This window comes from Dipodomys ordii, unplaced genomic scaffold, assembly GCF_000151885.1.
Source record: "Dipodomys ordii isolate 6190 unplaced genomic scaffold, Dord_2.0 Scaffold8, whole genome shotgun sequence".
In the NCBI taxonomy this organism is placed as follows: Eukaryota; Metazoa; Chordata; class Mammalia; order Rodentia; family Heteromyidae; genus Dipodomys; species Dipodomys ordii.
Window position 1 is genome coordinate 18,672,384 of NW_012267224.1, and position 17,986 is coordinate 18,690,369.

At 43.1% G+C, this 17,986-nt stretch overlaps 1 protein-coding gene across 1 annotated transcript in view; it reads right to left on the minus strand.

The window, feature by feature from the left end:
- The window catches only part of Ugdh (UDP-glucose 6-dehydrogenase), a 55,314-nt gene that overhangs the window by 31,939 nt on the left and 5,389 nt on the right, over positions 1-17,986 (minus strand). The window contains exons 2-7 of the mRNA XM_013008906.1: positions 16,497-16,665; positions 11,115-11,216; positions 6,460-6,660; positions 6,029-6,226; positions 4,441-4,588; positions 2,922-3,016 (exon numbers count right to left, since the gene is read on the minus strand). Of these exons, the coding sequence (XP_012864360.1) occupies positions 2,922-3,016; positions 4,441-4,588; positions 6,029-6,226; positions 6,460-6,660; positions 11,115-11,216; positions 16,497-16,658 (906 nt within the window). The 5' untranslated portion in view covers positions 16,659-16,665. The remainder of the gene's footprint in view (positions 1-2,921; positions 3,017-4,440; positions 4,589-6,028; positions 6,227-6,459; positions 6,661-11,114; positions 11,217-16,496; positions 16,666-17,986) is intronic.

Below are 17,986 nucleotides of genomic sequence, written 5' to 3' on the forward strand. Positions count from 1 at the left end.
GTAAACAAAGGAGGAGGCTACAATGCTTGATAAGAAATGTACTCACTATCTTGCCCATGTAATTGTAACCCCTCTGTACAGTATTTTCACAATAAATAAATTAAAAAATTTTTTAAAAAGAAAAAAAATACTTTGATCATATTGTAGCATTATTACTCTGATATGTGTGTGTGTATGCTAGTACTGGGGTTGAACTCAGGGTGCCAGCACTAACCCTGAGCTTTGTTGCTCAAGGCTGATGCCTTACCACTACAGCCACAGCTCCACTTTTGGCTTTTAGTGATTAATTGGAGAAAAGTTTCAAGGATTTTCCTGCCCAGGATGACGTTGAATCGCTATCCTCAGATCTCAAGAGTAGTGCCACCCAGGATGGGAAGATTACGCTTGAAGGACAGCTGCTGTCAACTTTAAGCGCATTTTATATTCTGTTTTCAACTGAAAACATTATGTCATCATGATATTTCATGCCATTACAAGTTTTTGTATTCACAAAATATTTTATGTATCCATTAGACTCATAAATAAATTGATTTACTTTTTGTTGTTGTTGTTGGTTGTAGGGCTTGAACTCTGGGCATGAGCACTGTCCCTGAGCTCTTCAGTTCAAGGTGAGCTCTCTACCACTTTAGCCACAGCGCCATTTCTGGTTTTCTGGTGGTTAATTGGAGATAAGAGTCTCACAGACTTGGGGCTGGGAAGGTGGCTCAGTGGTAGAGCACTTGCCTTGCATGCTGGAGGCCCTGGGTTCGATTCCTCAGCACCATATAAGCAAAAAGAAAAAAGCCGGAAGTGGCGCTGTGGCTTAAAGTGGTAGAGTGCTAGCCTTGAGCTGAAGAGCTGAGGGACAGTGCCCAGGCCCAGAGTTCAGGCCCCACGACTAGACCCCCCCCCCCAAAAAAAAGAGTCTCACAGACTTTCTTGCCCAGGCTGGATCTGAACCACGATCCTCAGATCTCAGCCTCCTGAGTAGCTAGGATTATAGACAAGAGCCACTGGCGCCCTGGCTGATTTACATTTTTTAAAAAAAGTTAGCTAGACATACAGGGCATAGTGACACCTTCCTATAATCCCAACTATTTATGAGACTGAAGCAGGCTTAAAGTCTGAGGCTAGTCCTAGTCAAACGTGCAAGATCCAGCCTGAAAATAACTAAAACAGGATGGAGGACATGTGCTCTCTCAGACCAAACCCCAGCACTGACCAAGAGGGAAAACATTCAGTTTGAAGAAAATGGTGGCTTATGCCTGCAATCCTAGCTACTCAGGAGGCAGAGATGTGAAGACCGTGGTTTGAAGCCAGCTTGAATAGGAAAGTCTGTGAGACTGTTATCTCCAACTGACCATCAAAAAGCCAGAAGTAAACTATGGTTCAAGTGGTAGAGAATTAGGCTAGAGCACGAAAGCTCAAGGCCAGTGCCCAGGCCCTGAGGTCAAGCCTCACGACTGGCACATACAGTAAAACAAGTGCAATCCATTTGAAAGTATCACACTGTAGATTCTTCCTTTAGTTGTATCTTTTCTGGTAGAGAATTATAATTAAGGATAATACTAATTCTTGATTTACTTGGGAAGGAAATTTAATTATAAAATTATAAGAAATAGGGCTGGGAAGGTGGCTCAGTGGTAGAGCTCTTGCCTTGCATGCCTGAGGCCCTGGGTTCGATTCCTCAGCACCACATAAGCAGGAAACAAAAGCCAGAAGTGGCGCTGTGGCTCAAGTGGTAGAGTGTTAGCCTTGAGCTGAAGAGCTGAGGGACAGCGCCCAGGCCCAGAGTTCAGGCCCCACGATCGGACCCAAAAAAAAAAATTATAAGAAATATTGATGTGTCAGAAATATCTATCACAGTCAATTAACCAGAAAAAAAAAAAGGCTAATCAAAAACAGATGCCAGGGCTGGGAATGTGGCTTAGTGGTACAGTGCTTGCCTAGCATGAATGAAGCCCTGGGTTCGATTCCTCAGTACCACATAAACAGAAAAAGCCAGAAGTGGGGCTGGGGCTCAAGTGGTAGAGGGCTAGCCTTGAGCAAAAGAAGCTCAGGGACAGTGTCCAGGCCCTGAGTTCAAGCCCCAGGAGTGGGGGGAAAAAAAGAGAAGAAAAAAAAAGACAAAACATGCCAATAAGTAAATCTGAAATAAGTAAATTGAGCTCCTGGAATAAACTTCACTAAAAGCATTACACCAAGGGTAACATATTTAATTGGAATCGAACCAGAAGTTATTGACTATCCAGATTAATGAATACAACCCTTAGATATGTATTTAAATGTTTTTTTTCTTTCATGCATTTGTTTCTAACGCATTTATAAGATTATCTCTTCGTTGCTTTGTATGTCCCTCCCCCACAGTATAACCCCTGCTTTCACTATATTTGAAGTTGGTATAATTTGTGGAGGAGAAGGGGAAAAACAAGTCGTTTAAGGATACAGGTGGACCAACAATGAGAAGTACAAGTTGTCATGTTGAAAATGAACTTTACAACTTTGGTGGCGGGGGGGAAGGAATGAGTGGGGGAGGTTGGGAAGCGATGTGAAGGGTAAACAAAGGAGGTGGCTGCAATGTTTGATGAGAAATGTACTCATTATCTTGCCCATGTAATTGTAACCCCTCTGTACAGTATGTTCACAATTAAAAAAATAAAAAGATGAATGAATACAAGCTGGGCACCAGTGCCTCACGCCTGTAGTGCTAGCTACTCAGGAGGCTGAGATCTGAGGATCGCAGTTTGAAGCCAGCCCCACGGAGGAATGTCTGTGAGACTTTATCTCTGGTAAACTACTCAGAAAAAGCTGAAAGTGGTGCTGTGGCAAAAGTGGAAAAGCACTACTCGCCTTAAGCACAAAGATGCTCAGGGACATTGGCTAGGCCCTGAGTTCAAGCCCAGGAGCAGCAAAAACAAAAACAAAAAAAAATTATTTAATACCTGTTGCCAATAACGAGCTACTTCAGGCAAATTCAGAGCCTCGCAGAGATAAACCAAATTTAGAACATCTTTTTGGAAGCAGCTCCCACCAAATCCTGAGGAAAGAGAAATGTGGTATTTTCATGAGTCCAAAACTGAATCACTGAATCATGGGACAAATTTTACACTACATCATAGGGCTTGTACTACATTTTTTTTCAGTAACAAAATTCAGATATTAAAAAATTAATATATTCACCAGGCTCTGGTGGCTCACAACAGCTACTTAGGAGGCTGAGATCTAAGGATTGCAGTTTGAAGCCAGCCCAGTCTGTGAGACTATTTTTTTTTTTGGTCATGGGGCGTTGTCCCGCAGCTCTTCAGCTAAAGGCTAGCACTCTACCACTAGAGCCACAGCGCCACTTCCAGTTTTCTGGTGGCTAATTGGAGATAAGAGTCTCACCGACTTTCCTGCCCATCTGGCTTTGAACCACGATCCTCAGATCTCAGCCTCCTGAATAGCTAGGATTACAGGCATGAGCCACAGGCACCCAGCTCAGTCTGTGAGACTCTTATCTCTACCTAACCACCAAAAAAAGCTGAAAGTGGAGCTACGGCTCAAGTGTAGAGAGCACTAGCCTAGAGCAGAAAAAGCTCAGGGACAGCATCCAAGCCCTGAGTTCAAGTCCAAGGACCAGCAGTGTTGAGGCTATATATGACAGATAGCCCCAGAAACACTAGAAAGTCTGCCTGTTGCCCAGTGTGTAAAATATTCTATTTGTGAGATATATACATTGGCAGGTTCCTGCAAGCAGCTGCACATTGCTATATGTACTTCTTACATGTATCTTACATCTTATTTAATATATATTATTGGTCTACTACCTGTCAACTCAAGTTTTCCCTCCACGCTTGTGAGGGCATTGTGGCCTCCCTACGGGAAAACATTAGATGGCATTTGGCCTGTGCCTGGAGGCTCAAAGCTGTAATCCTAGCTACTCAGGAGGCTGAGATCTGAGGATCAAGGTTTGAAGCCAGCCTGTGGAGGAACGTCTGTGAAGCCCTGATCTCCACTAAAAACTACCAAACAATCTGGAAGCTGAAGCATGGTCCAAGTGGTAGAGTGCTAGCCCTGAGCAGAAGAAGGTCAGAAGGGACAGAGCCCAGGCCCTGAGCTCAAGTTCCAGTACCAACACACACAAAGCACAACAATGTGAGAAACATGGCACTGAATTATCACAAAAAGCATAGTGCTCACGTGTACAAACTGGCACATGGGGGCTGGGAAGGTGGCTCAGTGGTAGTGATTGCCTTGCATACATGAGGCTCTGGGTTTGATTCCTCAGCAACACATAGGCAGAAAAATCTGGAAGTGATGCTTTGGCTCAAGTGGTTGAGTGCTAGCTGAAGAACTGAGAGACAGCACCCAGGCCCAGAGTTCAAGCCCCACGACTGGGGGCGGTAAGGGGGACAGAATTTCATAAAGTTAGAAATCCAGTTAAATGAAGCCTCTTCAGGTAGAGAAAAGAATTTAACTTACCCACACTGGCTTTCAGGAACTTATTTCCGATCCTCTGGTCCATGCCGATAGCCGTGGCCACCTCCTCCACATCAGCCCCTGTAGCTTCGCACAGAGCACTGATGGAATTGATGCTGCTGATTCTCTGGGCGAGAAATGCATTTGCTGCCTTTAATAAGACAGGGGGAGAAGCAGAATAAGCCGAAGTAGAAACTTGAGATATAGTATTACACTTCATCAAGTTGACCTGAATTATTATTTTTTTTTTTTGGTCCAGTCGTGGGGCCCGAACTCTGGGTTTGGGTGCTGTCCCTCAGCTCTTCAGCTCAAGGCAAGTGCTCTACCCCTGAGCCACCTTCCCAGCCCCCTGAAAATTATTTTATAACTCAAATGTGCACAAAATACTTTCTTCAAAAGTATAAACTTTTAAGTCGGGCACCAGTGGCTCACACCTGTAATCCTAGGTAGTCAGGAAGCTGAGATCTGAGGTTTAAAGCCAGCCTGGGAAGGAAATCAATGAGACTCTTCTTTCCACTTAACCACCAGAAAACCAGAAGTGGCACTGTGGCTCAAGTGGTAGAGCGCTATCCTTGAGCTGAAGAGCTGAGGGACAGCACCCAAACCCAGAGTTCAATCCCCAAGACTGGCAAAAATAGATAGATAGATAGATAGATAGATAGATAATCTGTGAGTCAGACATGGTGGTGCATAACTGTGATTCCAGCACTTGGGAGACTGAGGAAGGAGAATCATGAGCCCCAATTCACCCTCTGTTACACAGAAACACTGTCTCAAAAACAACCAGAAAAGCCAGATATGGGTAGATCACACCTATAATCCTAGCTACTGAGGAGGCTGAGATCCAGAGGATTTCAATTCAAAATTTGCCTAGGTAGTAAAATCCACAAGATTCCATCTCCAAATGTAACTAGCAAAAAGTGGGGCTGGAGGCATGTCTCAAGTGGTAGAGCCATGGACAAGCAAGCTTGCTCAAGTAAACTCAAGGCCCTGAGTTCAAATCCTGTTCTAGCCAAAATTAACACAAAAAACAATCCTATACTTAAATTTGTCAAGCTTAAGGGAAATAAACACTTGGCTTTAAATTTAATGGAAAGTATTGATCCTATAATCCCAGTTATCTAAGAGGGTCACTTAAGCCCAGAAGTTAGGAGGACAGCTTGGACCAAATAGACTAAACAGAATGACCCCATCCCAAAAAGAACAGTGCATGTAGCTCACGTCTGTAATCCTAGCTACTAAGGAGGCTAAAATTTGAGGATCACAGTTGAGAGCCAGCTTGAGCAGGGAAGTCCATGAGACTTGTATCTCCAATTAACAACCAGTAAACTGGAAGTGAAGCTGTGGCTCAAAATGGTAGAGCACTAGTTTTGAACAAAAAAGCTCAAGGACAGCACCCAGGCCCTGAGTTCAAGCCCCACAAATGACCAAAAAAATTTTTTTAAAAAACGAGGTGTGGTGGTGCAAACCTGTTATTCCAGTGCTCAGGAAGGAGACACAAGAGGATCACAGGTTTGAGGTCAGCCGGAATTACATAAGACTTTGTCCAAGAACAACAAGTTTAAAGAACAGTGGAAATCCATGCACTAACCAGTTTGGAAAGCTCCGATGACCAAGTGTTGGTGGTGAGGATCTTTTCTTTGGGAACCCAGTGCTCATACACAGCGCACAGCGCCTGCACCGCTCTCCGGCCCTCTGGGGTTTCATCCCCTCCAATTAGTACTCTGTCTGGGTTCTTGAGGTCCTTGATGGCTGTTCCCTCTGCCAAGAACTCAGGGTTGGACAGCACCTAGAACCCCAATGCAAAGGAAAGTTTTAGGCTAGACTTAATCACAGGAAACTTGAAGGCATCAGTATTTACAGAAGAACCAGACTCTAATGCGTACAGATACGTGTGTGTGTATGTGTGTGTGTGTATGTATATATATACATTTGCATTGTATATGTGTATATATACAATATATTCTGTATAGTGTGTGTGTGTATATATATATATATAAACAAATGTACACACTCACATACCTGTAAATTCAAATCAGGTTTTGTGTTTGCATCAAATATGCGGCGAATGCTTTCTGCAGCCCGCACTGGAACCGTGCTTTTCTCAGTCACAATCTTGTATCCATTGGAGTTTTTCACAATGCGTCTAGCACATGCTTCGATGTACTTCAGGTCTGCTGCCCGGCCTTTCCCCATACCGTAGGTTTTTGTTGGAGTATTCACCTGATGAAGAAGAGAACCTGTGAGCTGCTCAGTGGTTTCCAGACTGTTTCCTTGGTCTCTCCCACGTTATCACCAGATAGTGTGAAATCAGGAACCATCCATGTGTATGGTTTTCACACTCTAATATGTCCATGGAAATAACACTCTTACTTATTTATTTATTTTTGGCCAGTCCTGGGGCTTGAATTCAGGGCCTGGGCACCGTCCCCCAGCTTCTTTTGCTCAAGGCTAATACTCTACCACTTGAGCCACAGTGTCACTTCTGGTCTTTCCTGTTTATGAGGTACTGAGGGATCAAACCCAGGGCTTCATGCATGTTAGGCAAACAATCTACCACTAAGCCACATTCCCAGCCCCAAATAATACTTTTTTTTTTGCTTTTGCAGTTTTTAATTAAGATTTTTATTATGAAAATACTGTACAAAGGGGTTACAGTTACATGAGCAAGGAAATGAGTACATTTCTTATCCAGCATTGTTGCCTCCTCCTTTGTTTTTCCCTTACCATCCCTTCCCTCCCACCTCCTCAGCTATACCCCCTACCCCCCACCCACCCCCAAATAATACATCTTATAAATATAATCACTAGAAGAAACATCTGCAGAATTCATTCAATACATTTTTGCTGAGTAGCTACTGCACTGGAATAGGCAGGTACAAACTATGCCCTTGAGATAATAAGGAATGAGAAAGTTCTCATCTAAAGGAATGCACTGAAATGAAGCTTTCTCTACTTTTCCTTATCGTATGCAATATACTATCATAGTCCTTAAAAATAAACTTTAAAATTCTTTACCATTCCTAAGCAGGCACTGGTGGCTCACACCTGAGCTGAAGAACTGAGGTACAGCACCCAGGCCCAGAGTTTAAGCCCACAACTGGCCAAAAAAAAAAAAATCTTCACCATTCCTTATTTTTATGATATTAATAGCATTCTGAAACTGTGGCAGCATTCACAAATGCTTTCTTTTTTGTCGTTGTTGGTAGTAGAGCTTGAACTTAGGAGCTGGGTGCGTCCCCTGAGCTTTTTCACTCCAGGCTAACACTCTACTACTTTGAGCCCCAGCTCTACCTCCAGTTTTCTGATAATTAGTTGGAAGTAAGAGTCTCACCGACACTCCTGCCTGGGCTGGTTTTGAACTGTGATCCTAGATTTCAGCCTCCTAAATAGCTAGGATTACAGACACAAGCTACTGGCACCTGGCCTGGCTTTCTTAATTTGTTAAAAGAGGACTCCTGGTTTATTTTTCTTTCTTTTCTTTCTCCCCTGTGCTGGTACCATGCTCATGTTTGGCTTGCTTCCTCGTGGCCAGCACTCTACCACTTGAGTCATACCTACAGTCCAGCATTTTACTTATTAATAGGAGATAGAATCTTGAGAATTTTTCTGTCCAGGCTGTAATTGTATTTTATTATAATCCTCAAATCTCAGCCTCCTGAGTAGCTAGGATTACAGGCCTGAACTACTGGCATCCACTGCTAAGTGCTAAGCATTTATTTCTTGGCTTCCTCTGTTTCAGTGACTATTAAAAAATGAAAATCACATGCTCTGGAAAAATTAGCTCAAGTGTTACTCTAAAAAGTACTCTAAAAAGTAAACAACTTAATGAGAATAAATAGAATTTTTTTATTGTTCATATTGTTGTCTTGAGACAAGATCTTGCTACATAGATCAGGCTGGCCTGGGCCCTGTGACCCTCAGCCTCCTTAATAGCTGCAATCTTACGAGTGTCCTAGTATACCAGAGACAGAAATGATTTTGAATTACCATTAAGGAACACTAATTCTCTTCCCTTGATGACCTTACCACCTAATGAGAGACTAAGTAAAGGAACCAAGAAAAATAAATCAAAAGTTTAATATGAAATTGATCTGTGAAAAGCAAGAGGACAAAGTTCTTTATATGCATGGAATGATAGGACATCCCTTAGATGTGGAAAGCAGAGGACGAGGGTGCAGAAGAGGTAAATGAAACTCGCTGGAGATGGGAGATGATCAGACAATTTTCCCTAGTAAAGGAGCTCTGAGATGAAAACCATTCTCTCTTCACCAGGCGTTGGTGGCTCACGCCTATAATCCTAAGGAGCTACTCAGGAGGCTGAGATCTGAGGATCACGGTTCAAAGCCAGCCTGGGCAGGAAAGTCTGTGAGACTCTTATCTCCAATAAAGCACTAGAAAACCGGAAGTAGCACTGTGGCTCAAAGGGTAGAGCACTCGCCTTGAGCTGAAGAGCACAGGGATAGCGCCCAAGCCCAGAGTTCAAGCCCTACCACCGACAAAAAGAAAAAAAAAAGATTCTCACAATAATTTGGGGCATCTATAATAGACAAAAGACAATGCCAAAAGATAATAGCTCTGATGCTCCTTCTCTTAGTTACTGGGATCTGGGAGTGGCTGGCTCAACCACGGGAAGCACCTCAGTGGATGTTACCACAAGTCGCCAAGGCCCTCAGAGAATGATCTAACACACTCCACCACTGTCACAACAGGTAGATTCACTGCAGATTCTATTTTTACAAAATAGAAGATCTGGAGATCTACTAACAGCTAGAGCTGGAGGCGTGTGTCTGCTTAAGAGTGAAACATTGCTTCTTCTATATTATTCCCTCAGAAAAAGCCATCAATCGCACAGACAAAGCCTCTGACCTAGTACACCAGGGCAACACTACAACAGATGATGGCATTCCTCAAGGATACCTCCTGAAAGGCCTGTGCTCACTTACCACTGTGGAGGCTCTTGTTCATTTTCCTCAGCTTTGGACCAAGTCTGCTGGGACTCCATATGGATTCAACCAGGCATCAAATCATGTTCATTTAGGGACAATTCCTCCTCCTACAGGATTTCAACCTGTGCCCAAAGTGCCTAAAGCTTTCCTAGATGACACATCAGTCATCCAGGATAACAGTGTAGACACTGGGTAACTTGGCCAGTCCCTCACGTAGCGTCCCAGGACCGCATTCATCCCACCAGCCAGAACCTCCTAGCTCCTCCTCCACATTTACAAGCAACCACATACACGCTTCATGGACACCATGATGTTTCTTTCCTTTCTCACACCAGCCTAACATTCCCTTTATTCCTAAGGTCAGAAACCACCACACCTCAGATACCAATTGGTGATACCATCATAGAAAGAAAATTTCAGTAGATGGCTACTAGGGGCAACAAGAAATAAATTGCTAAGCCATATGATAAGATAAAGGTTATCTGTGGCTAGTCTGATAACTTAGTCAACAAATACTAATCAATTTAAAATGAGTACAGGGTAAGACATGTCTGTAAGTTTGCAAATTGATTCTCTTTACTTCATTTCAAATGATAAATATATACTATTATCACATGTGCTCACCTGGGACCAGGATTTCTTGGTTCTGGTTCTTAGATTAGGACTTTTTTTCATTTCATTTCATTTTTCTTTTTTTTTTCTTTTTGTTGCCAGTACTGGGGCTTGAACTCAAGGCCTGTGTGATATCCTTGAATTACTTTTTCAAGGCTACAATCCACAGTGCCTTGTCCCCTTTTTTTAGTAATAGATTGGAAATAAGGGTCTCACGGACTGGGGGGGAGATGGGAAGGGATGGGAAGGGGAAACAAAGGAGGAGGCTACAATGCTTGATAAGAAATGTAGTCATTATCTTGCCCATGTAATTGTAACCCCTCTGTACAGTATTTTCACAATTAAAAAAAAAAAGAGTCTCATGAATTTTTCCTGCTATGCTGGCTTTGAACTATGAGCCTTAGATCTCAGCTTCCTGAGTAGCTAGGATTATAGGCATGAGCCACCAGCACCCAGCTTTATTAGGACTTTATTTGAATTTATTTATTCAGTGATTTGAAATGATATGCATGACCAGATGATTATATGGTGGACAAGGAAACAATCAAAATTCAACTGGACTTCTCCTTATTAAACAATGTTGTAACTTAATAGCAAATTGAACAGTAAGAGATTTGTTTCATTTTCTGGGTGCCAATGCTGGGATTTGAACTCAAGACCTGGCTGCTGTCCCTGAGATTCTTTTGCCCAAAGCTAGTGCTCTTGGGCCATCTCTCCACTTCTGGACTTTTTGGAGATGAGAATCTCATAGACTTACTGCCTGGACTGGTTTTAAACCGTGACCCTTAGACTCAGCTGCCTGAGTAGCTAGGATCACATGTGTGAGCCACCTGTGCCTGGCCAATAAGTTTTTTGTTTTTTGTTTGCCAGTCCTAGGGTTTGAACTCAGGGCTTGGGAACTGTCTCTCAGCTTCTTTTGCTAAAAGCTAACACTCTACCATTTGAGTCACAGGGCCACTTTTGGCTTTTTCTGTTTATGTAGTACTAAGGAATTGAACCCAGAGCCTCAGGCATGCAAGGCAAGCACTCTACCACTAAGCCACATTCCCAGCTCCTCAGTAAGTTTTATATACATATAAATGCATCAAAATTCACACAGTAAGGAAAACTACTTACAGAAATAAATACGAGATCAGCTTCTTTGATGGCTTCATCAATATTCGTAGAAAAAAATAGATTTTTTCCTCGACAGGATTCTACTACTTCTTTTAATCCTGGCTAGAAAGAAAAAGGGAAAAGATTTTTTCATACAGCTTACCAGTCATATGAGATACTCTAATTAATGTTTGTTAAAAGTAAAGGATCAGCTCAGGTGTGTTAGCACATACGTGTAACCCAGCATTTGGAAGGTATCCTGCCGGGGCTGGTTTTGAACCGTGATCCTCAGATCTCAGCCTCCTGAGTAGCTAGGATTACAGGTGTGAACCACCAGTGCCCAGCTATCCCTGAGGTTTTTAGCTCAAGGTTAAGCACTCTACCACTTAAGCCACATGTCCACTTCCAACTTTTAGTGGTTAGAGATAGGAGTCTCATGAACTTTTCTGCCTAGGATGGTTTCAAATTGTGAACCTCAACCTTAGCCTTCTGCGTAGCTAGGATTACAGGCATGAGCCGCCAGTGCTTGGTAATGATTATTCAATAAATATGGTTATATCAAAATAAGAGTCAGGAGAGAGAGTTGTTTGCAGTGCTAGGGTCAAATAAATCTAGAGCCTGAGAGATGCTGCTCTAGTAGCACACCAACAAATAATTTTAATTGTTAAATCTTAACAATACTACTATACTATTTCTGTAATAAGTAAAAGAATACCACCTTAAATCAGGGCTTTTCAAAAAGAACCTGGGGAAGGTAGGGAGGGAAAGGATAGTAGGTGGTAACAATGCTCAATAGGAAGTGTACTCATTACCTTACTCCTGTAACTGTAACCCTCTGTATAGTATCTTTACAATAAAAAATTTAAAAAATATAAATCAGGGCTTTTCTTACTCATTTCTTTTCCAAATTACCACCACATTGAACCCAAATATTAGCTAGCCTATTTTTGAACAGTTATGGGCTGGGAATGTGGCTTAGTGATAGAATACTTCCCTAGCATTCATGAAGTCCTGGGTTCGATTCCTCAGAAGTAGCACTGTAGCTCAAGTAGTAGAGTGCTAGTCTTGAGCAAAAGCTCACGGACAGCGCCTAGGCCCACAGTTCAAGCCCCACGATCAACAAAAAATAAAAAAATTAAAAAGATTTTTAAAAATGGAGTTATAGGGGCTGGGAAGGTGGCTCAGTGGTAGAGCGCTTCCTTGCATGCCTGAGGCCCTGGGTTCGATTCCTCAGCACCACATAAGCAAAAAATAAAAAGCCGGAAGTGGCGCTGTGGCTCAAGTGGTAGAGCCCTAGCCTTGAGCTGAAGAGCTGAGGGACAGCGCCCAGGCCCAGAGTTCAGGCCCCATGACCGGACCCAAAAAAAAAAAAAAGAAAAAAGCCGGAAGTGGCGCTGTGGCTCAAGTGGTAAAGCGCTAGCCTTGAGCTAAAGAGCTGAGGGACAGCGCCCAGGCCCAGAGTTCACACCCCACGACTGGACACCCCCCCCAAAAAAAATGGTGTTACATGATATACGCCACTTTGTGTTTAGCAATATTACTTTTGTCAGAACTTAACCATAATAAACTTAACCAAATAATACTAATAACAAGGGGCTGGGAAGGTGGCTCAGTGGTAGAGCACTTGCCTTGCATGCTCGAGGCCCTGGGTTCGATTCCTCAGTATCAAATAAGAAAAAAGAAAAAAACCGGAAGTGGCCCTGTGGCTCAAGTGGTAGAGCACTAGCCTTGAGCTGAAGAGCTGAGGGACAGAGCCCAGGCCCAGAGTTCAGGCCCCATGACCGGACCCAAAAAAAAATACTAATAACAAAATAATTTTAAAAAATTAATCAACTTAATCAAAATAATAACAGCCACAGTGCCACCTGGAGCCTGGGCTCTAAATGATTATTTTCCTTTTCTTTTCTGGGGGGGATTGGTGCTGGTCCAGGGGCTTGAACTCAGGGCTTAAGTGCTATGCCTTTTGCTCAAGGCTAGCACTCTACAATTGAGCCACAGCTCCACTTCTAGCTTTAATGGAAGTTTTAGTGGAGACTTTCCGACTCACGCTGGCTTCCAATGGTGATCCTGAGATCTCAATCTCCTGATTAGCTAAGATTACAGGTATGAGCCACTGGCGCCCAACTTAAAATAATTTCAAGCCAGATTCCAGTGACTCACAATAATCTTAGCTTCACAGGAAGCTGAGAGTGAAGGATCAAGGTTCACAGCCAGCCTATATAAATTCTAGAGTTACCCCTCATTAGTCAACAAAAAAGCTGAAAGTAGAGGCATGGATCAAATGGTAGAGCATCAGTCCTGGGCAAAAAAGCCAAGTAAGAGCATAAGGCCTTGCCTTCAAGCCCCAGTACAAGAAACAAGTTAGGCACTGGTAGCTCACACCTGTAATCCTAGCTACTCAGGAGGCTAATCTGAGCATCTCAGTTCAAAGCCAGCCTGGGCAGGCAAGTCCATGAGACTTTCAATAAACAACTCCAATAAACTACTCAGAAAAAGCTGGGGGGCTGGGAAGATGGCTCAGTGGTAGAGTGCTTGCCTTGCATGCCTGAGGCCCTGGGTTCGATTCCTTAGCACCACATAGCAAAAAGAAAAAAAGCTGGAGGTGGCGCTGTGGCTGAAGTGGTAGAACACTAGCCTTGAGCTGAAGAGCTGAGGGACAGCGCCCAGGCCCAGAGTTCAGGCCCCACTACTGGACCCAAAAAAAAAAAAAAAAGAAAAAGCTGGAAGTAGAGCTGTGGCTCAAGTGGTAGAGTGCTAACCTTGAGCACAAAGAGGCTCAAGGACAGTGCCTAGGCCCTGCTAAGTTCAAGCCCCAGAATGGGCAAAAAAAAAAAGAAAGAAAAAATAATGAACAAAAAAAGTCAAAAGTTATTAATTTTTATTTCTATATATTTATTTTTAATAATATTTCATTTTATTGTAAGGGTGATGCTCAGAGGGGCTACAGTTAGATAAGTAATGAGTACATTTCTTGTCGAACAGTGTTACCCCCTACCTCATTTTCTCCTACTTTCCCTCCCTCCTCCATACATTCAAATAAACTACCTTAACAATATTTATCCCTATGTACCTCTTTGGTCCTAGCCAGTGATGCTTGAACTCAGGGCCTTATTTTTTTGCTCAAGGCTGGTGCTTTAACACTTGAGCCACACCTCCACATCAAGCTGTTTTTTTTTTTTTTTTTTGGTCAGTCCTGGGGCTTGAACTCTGGGCATGGGTCCTGTCCCTCAGCTCTTCAGCTCAAGGCGAGTGCTCTTCCACTTGAGCCACAGCACCATTTCCAGTTTTCTGGTGGTTTATTGGAGATAAGAGTTTCATAGGGCTGGGAAGGTGGGTCAGTGGTAGAGCGCTTGCCTTGCATGCTTGAGGCCCTGGGTTCGATTCCTTAGCACCACATAAGCAAAAAGAAAAAAGCCAGAAGTGGCGCTGTAGCTCAAGTAGTAGAGTGCTGGCCTTGAGCTGAAGAGCTGAGGGACAGTGCCCAGGCCCAGAGTTCAGGCCCCACGACCGGACCCCCCCCCCAAAAAAAAAAAATAGTTTCACAGACTTTCCTTCTCAGGCTGGCTTTGAACTGCAAGCCTGAGATCTTAGCCTCCTGAGTAGCTAGGATTACAGGCGTGAGCCACAGGTGCCTGGCTGAGCTTTTTGCTTGTTAAAGGAGACACAAAAGTCTCATGAGGGACTGGGAAGGTGGCTCAGTGGTAGAGTACTTGCCTTGCATGCATGACACACTGGGTTTGATTTCTCTGTCCCTCAGCTCTTCAGCTCAAGGCTGCCACTTGAGCCACAGTGCCACTTCTGACTTTTTCTGCTTATGTGGTGCTGAGGAATCTAACCCAGAGGTCAAGCCCCACAACTGACAAAAGAAAAATCCCGCATAATCTCACTGAATTAAAAACCATTATTAATTTTCTTTGTGTATGCCAGAACTGGGGCTTAAACTGAAGAGCCTCACACTCTTGCTTAGCTTTTTCCCTCAAGGCTGGTACTTTACCACTTGAAACTTCTTCCAGTTTTTATTCTTTTTAATGTTTTTATTGTAAAAATACTGTACAGAGGGATTACAGTTACGTGAGCAAGGTAATGAGTCCATTTCCTATCAAGCATTGCTGCCTCCTCCTTTGTTTTTCCCTTATCATCCCTTCCCTCCCACCTCCACAACTACACTCCCCCCTCACTCCCTCACCCCAGGTTATTTTTTTTTTTTGGGTCCGGTCGTGGGGCCTGAAGTCGGCCTGGGCGCTGTTCCCAAGCTCAAGGCTAGCACTCTACCACTTGAGCCACAGCCCCACTTCTGGCTTTTTTCTTTTTGCTTATGTGGTGCTGAGGAATCGAACCCAGGGCCTTAGGCATGCAAGGCAAGCGCTCTACCACTGAGCCACTTTCCCAGCCCGTTGTTTTTGTTTTTTTTTTAGGGGCTTGCACTCAGGGTCTGGGTGCTGTCCTTGAGCTCTTCTGCTCTACCACTTGGGCCACATCACCACTTCTGGCTTTTTCTGTTTATGTGGTACTAAGGAATCGAACCCATGTCTTCATGCAAGCACTCTACCCTAAGCCACATTCCCAGCCCCCTCTTTAAGACCTTTAAGGATGAAATGTGTTTCAGTCCTGTCGTGGCCCCAAACAGATGACTATGGATTAGTTCATCGTTTCTGAGTTGTGGCCCAACCGGAATAAGGGTTTGGGGAGCCTGTGTAAGGGAGGGGTATGCCATTTCCGGTTTTCTGGTGGTTAACTGGAGATGAGTATCACAGACTTTCCTGCACTGGCTAGCTTTGAATCATGATCCTGAGATTTCAGCCTTCTAAGTAACGAGGATTACAGGCCTGAGCTACCAGCCCCCAGCCTACTTCTAGTTTTTTAGGTTTAACTAGAGATAAAAATCCTTCAGATATGTCTCAGGCTGTCTTCAAACCTCAATCCTCAGTTCTCAACCTCCTGGGTAGCTAGGATTACAGGTGTGAGCTCCCAGCTCCCAGCCTACTTCTAGTTTTTTATGTTTAACTAGAGATAAGAATCCTTCAGATATTTCTGTTCTGGCTGTCTTCTAACCTCAGTCCTCAAGATTTCAGCCTCCTGAGCAGTTAGGATTACAAGCAGGAGACACTGGTACCTGGCTATTAATTTTCTAATGTTGAGAAACATTTATTTCTGTACATACTTGACATTTTTTAAATGTTCTAACATTATTTACATCTGCAATGTAGGGAAGGGCCTAGAATATTCTAGTAATGTGCTCTATCACTGACCTATACCCTCAACCAATGTCAACAACATTTTGTATCTTGATTTTTTTCATCAAATTTCTTATCAGTTGTAGTCATAGTTGTTCATGGTAATAGTACATATGTTTAACAAAGATAAAACAAAGAATAACAACCAGGAGTGGTCTGATGTATTTACCTCATAAATAGGAAGAGTTGGAGAATTCCATGCATTGATTCTTGATTCATTAACATCAACAACTGTTACCCTGATTTCGGGGCACATATGGGCAATGACACTGCATGTGGGTCCTCCAACGTAGCCCGCACCAATGCAACAGATCTTCTTAATTTCAAACATGACTAAAGTAGAGTGGAGACAGGAAGAATGAAGTGTTAGCATTAAAACGCGAAGCTGAAGAAACCACATCACACATTCATCATACTTTACAAATGTTGCCAAAGTGACAGTGTATCTGGAAAGATTTCCTACATTCACTCATAGAAATTACGCAAATAGTGATTAAAAAATAACATTCCAATGGGATGGCCTAACTTGTTCTCTCTCCGCTAGCCTGAAACAGACGGAAAAAATTATAGTAACTGATATTACTGGCAGAGAATTACAAGGATTATAATGACTTAATACTTACAAAGTCAAGAAGGAAAATACAGTCTTAGTTTAATAAACTAGGACAACTTCGATCTCTGATGGAAAGTTCCAGTGTAAATTTACAAACCAGTACAATTCTTGTTTAAAGTTTGGCGTATATAGGTAAGTTTTCAATAGGTCTAAATTGTGATAAATATTAAGAGTAGTTCCTTGAGCCAGGCATAAGTGGCTCAGGCCTAGAATCCTAGCTACTCAAAAGGCTGAGATGCAGGAATATGGATTGAAGCCAGCCTGGGCAGGAAAAGTCCATGAAACTCTAATCTCCAATTAACCACAAAAAACGGGAAATGGAGCTGTGGTTCAAGTGGTAGAATTCTAGCCTTGAGCAAAAGATGAGGGAACAGTACTCAAGTCCTTTGTTCAAGCCTCAATACTGGCAGAAGCAGAAGAAGAAAGACAAAGGAAGAAGAAAGAAGCAGCAGCAGGAGCAGCATTGGTGGCTCACGCCTGTAATCCTAGCTACTCAGGAGGCTGAGATCTGAGGATCATGGTTCAAAGCCAGCCCATGCAGGAAAGTTCCTGAGACTTATTTCCAATTAACCACCCGAAAACCAGAAGTGGAGCTGTGGTTCAAAGTGGCAGAGCACTAACCTTGAGCAAAAGAATTTAGGGACAGTGCCAGGCCCCAGGTGAAAAGAAGAGTAATTCCACAGTCCAGAACTGACCTCTAAGATTGGACTTTCTGCTGTGGTTTGGCACAACTCAAGTGGTAAAGTCCTTGCCTAGGGAGCTCAAGGCCTTGAGTTCAAATTCCATTACTATTCCCTCCAAAAAAAGAATGTTTACCCCAAAACATGTGCTAGAAACTTAATTCCTAAAGGTGGGGAATTTGAGGCCTTAACAGGAATTTTTAAATTTAATTTTATTGTGAAAATACTGTACAGAGTGGTTATAATTACATGGGCAAGATAATGAGTCAAGGGCTGGGAAGGTGGCTCAGTGGTAGAGCACTTGCCTTGCATGCATGAGGCCCTGGGTTTGATTCCTCAGCACCACATAAGCAAAAAGAAAAAGCC